General features: G+C 49.7%; 1 protein-coding gene across 1 annotated transcript; it reads right to left on the bottom strand.

Annotated features, from left to right (window-relative positions):
- Nucleotides 1-1,546: 1,546 nt before the first annotated feature.
- LOC139239203 (ADP-ribosylation factor 6-like) lies at nucleotides 1,547-3,311 on the bottom strand. The gene has a single exon (XM_070867846.1). The coding sequence runs from the start codon at nucleotides 2,651-2,653 to the stop codon at nucleotides 2,126-2,128; it is 528 nt and encodes a 175-aa protein (XP_070723947.1). The 5' UTR covers nucleotides 2,654-3,311; the 3' UTR covers nucleotides 1,547-2,125.
- Between the last annotated feature and the right edge of the window lie 345 nt (nucleotides 3,312-3,656).

The following is a 3,656-nucleotide window of genomic DNA, read 5'->3' as shown; positions in this document are numbered from 1 at the left end:
CTGTGCCCTAAACTCTGCTGTAATGTCGCAGGAATGCACCTGAAACTTTCCCCTCGAATGCAGAACCAATTTTAAACTTCCTCTCGACTATTACCTAAATCATTCCAAAGGTAGCTTGCAACCACATCCCCAAAACCCAGTTTCCCAGCGTTAGTGCCTGAACTTTGAACCCCAACACCAATGGAGTATTCCACCCAGACAGCGGGCATCAATTTCCTCCTCCCCTTTCATTTTCTGCCCCTTCTCCCGCCCTCTGCCGATTGTTGCATGCTGAGCACACCCCCATGCCATCCTTTTGAGAACCTGGACAGCTGGGTGTCAGTGGGCTATTCGCTATGGGGGGGGGGGCATCACAACAGAGCCCAATTTTGTCCTCTCCTGGGATTCACACGCGCACATTCTATTTTTGGGGAGGGGGGGGAAGAAAGAGAGAGATGGGGGCGGGGCAGGGTGGGTGCGAGGCAGTAACCGAGAGACACGTGTTTGTGAGATACTGATTGACAGAATCACATTGCAGTCTGATGCCAGGGCATAAAAGGTTCAATTACAAAGACAAGTTGCGTGAGCTTGGCTTGTATTCTCTGGAGTTTGGAAGGTTGAGAGGCGATGTTATTCAAAGAGTTGAAAATGATAAAGGAATTCGGTACAGTAGATAGGTGGGAGAGTGCAGAACCGGTGGGTGGGTGGGGTATAACCTTATATAGTTAGAGCTAAGCTATTCAGGAGAAAAGTCAGGAAGCACTTCTTCACACAAAAGGGAAGTGGAAATCTAGAACTCACTCCCCCAAATGGCCGACGATAGTCTTAAGTTCCAATTGCCCCACTAAGATCGACAGGTCTTTAAGGGATATGGAGCAACAGTAAGTGGAGCGGAGGTACAGATCAGCCATAATCTAAGAATGGTGGAACAGGCTCGAAGGGCTGAATGGCCTCCTCCTGTTCCAATCGACTTGCTACCTCCTCCAAAAAAAAACACACTTCAAGGTTCGAATACCGGGAGTGGTCAATCATTCATTGTTTAGCGGTGCAATACCCTAATTTTATGAGGGGGAGGGGGAGGGAACGTAATGCCCTTGCATTGCAGGCATTCCAATCCTCAATTAATCAGGGAAAGCAGGAGGAAGTCTCATTTTACTTCAATGTCACTGCTCTCCCCTCCTGAAGGCTCACAACTCTTGCAGTCACTCACCCGAGTGGCCATTCTTCAAGGCGAGAACATTGTCCCACAACTGTAACTCATTCCACACGTGGACTTTCTGGGGGCGGGGGTCGCGGGGAATCTTGGCCGGCCTTCCTCCACTGGAGGCCAGAATAGTGACCCAAGGTGTGGTCAGCAGCACAACCCAATTTAAAAGGGGGGTGGGAGGGGGGGGGGAAAGAGAGCAAAATCTTGATCGCCCCTCCCCGTCCATGGCAGAAATACTCCTTTTATATAAATCAATTACAAAAATAACTTCAAGCCACCCAACCTCCCCACCCTCACCCCATCCCCCCACTCAACCCCCAAAGTCAGACTGTTGTCAAGTCGAGAAACACTCAATTTAAATTCTATCTGAGAGATTTTATTTCAACCATGGCAAATCAGAACAGGGAGGGTGAGGGAGGATGAGATTGGGAAATGTCTTCTACTGTAAAAAAAAACACACACACACACACACACCTCTTTTTGCATAGCATGATGGGGAAGTGTGTGTCGCATTTAATGAATCTATTCAAAAACCAATTACTAAGCAGTCGATTGTAAGTATAGTTGAGAAGATGTGTCACCAAGAGCAGCGTTCAAGAACCGATAGGGCAGAATCTCTCCCACCATTGCATAGCCTGTGTATATATCCCCCCTCCCTCCCCATCTTAAATCTCATCTGTATGCCTCACCCCCTCTTACTTCAGGCCCTGGCTGGATTGAGTCTGACATTTAAGAGAACCTGGAAGTCAGAATTAGCCGGTTGCAAAATTCCTCTTACCCTCCTCCCTCCCCACCCCCCCCCCAAAAAAAAAATCACTTTTTTTCCGTGTGTGTCTTGTACAAGTTAGGATTTTTTTCCCCCTCTCTCTGTAAAAGGTGTAATCCAACCGAATCGATTCAAGGAGGGAAAAAAGGAGAGAGAGAATCCAAGGGCCAAAGTTAGGATTTGTAATTCGAATTGAGCCAGGTAAGTCCCTCATGGAGTCCGTCTCCCGAGGTGGCGCAGGACGGCTGCACATACCAATTCCTGTCCCTGATCCGGGTCAAACCCAGCTTCTCCTGGATTTCGTGCGGCTTCATGGCATCGGGCAGGTCCTGCTTGTTGGCGAAGATCAGGATGATGGCATCCCGCATCTCGCGGTCGTTGATGATGCGGTGCAGCTCCTGCTTAGCCTCGTCGATGCGATCGCGGTCGGCGCAGTCCACCACGAAGATTAACCCCTGCGTGCCCGTGTAGTAATGCCGCCACAGCGGCCGGATCTTGTCCTGTCCGCCCACGTCCCACACGTTGAACTTCACGTTCTTGTAGGTGACCGTCTCCACGTTGAAGCCCACGGTGGGGATGGTGGTGACCGACTGGCCCAGCTTCAGCTTGTACAGGATAGTGGTCTTGCCGGCCGCGTCCAAGCCCAGCATCAGGATCCTCATCTCCTTGCTGCCGAAGATCTTAGCGAACGCGCCGCCCATCTTCGGTGCGGTGGGGAAGGGAAGGAGGGAGAGATGGGGGGAGGGAGGAAAGGAGGGGAGGGGAGGGGGGGAATGGAAAGGGACACACACACACAGCAAATTTCAGGCTCCCGAGCTGCAATGAACGCAAAGAAAGCCGGCGGGGCCGATGAAATGCAACGTTCAGTTTCAATAGAACGTTCAGTTTCAATCAATGGAACGTTCACGGTTTCAATGGAACGTTGTGTGATCCGCTTCACTTTCAATGGGACGCTGTGTGATCCGCTACAGGTTCAATGGAACGTTGTGTGATCCGTTTCACTTTCAATGGAACGTTGTGTGATCCGCTGCAGGTTCAATGGAACGTTGTGATCCGCTGCAGGCCCCTTCGATACAAAGTCTCCAAATTGTAGCCAACGCTTCGATTCACAATCTCACCCGTCCGCTTCCGCACTGCTCTCCTCTCGCTCCATATTTAATGTATTTCATGCTCTCGGGAGGGGGTTTCTTTCCCTCTCCCTCCCTTTGAATGTACAAAGAAAAAAATATATATATAATCTATATTTTTATATATATATATGAAACTGAACTCCGAGCCCCGGAGAGGAAAGGGCGCGGATGTAGATTACAGCAGCGAGCGAGCATGCGCACATACTCGCTCTCTTCCACTTCCCCCACCACCTCCCACTCCGCAACTTTTAAAATGGCAGTGCCCGCCCTCTATTAAGGTGGCCTTGCATTGCAATGCCTCCGCCTCTTCTGTGTCACGGTTTGTCTGGCTGTGGTGCAATAGGCGGATTTGTAGTAAATTCAGAAAATAGCCAGTTTCATAAATGCATTGAAGGGCGCAATGCTGCACATTCCTATTTTTAAAGAAAATCGCCCTGTGTTTCTTGGCGCATATTTCTGTATATTATGCATGGGTACACACGCTAATCAATAATACAGATTCTGCCTCCTTTTGCAGGACCTTGTTTGGGGTGTGATTTCGTCCTCTGATGCCTTAACCAAGTTGCCATTGCGT

Source organism: Pristiophorus japonicus, chromosome 26, assembly GCF_044704955.1.
Source record: "Pristiophorus japonicus isolate sPriJap1 chromosome 26, sPriJap1.hap1, whole genome shotgun sequence".
Classification (NCBI taxonomy): Eukaryota; Metazoa; Chordata; class Chondrichthyes; family Pristiophoridae; genus Pristiophorus; species Pristiophorus japonicus.
Note: the sequence above shows the minus strand (reverse complement) of the source record. Positions and strands in the feature narration are given on the sequence as shown.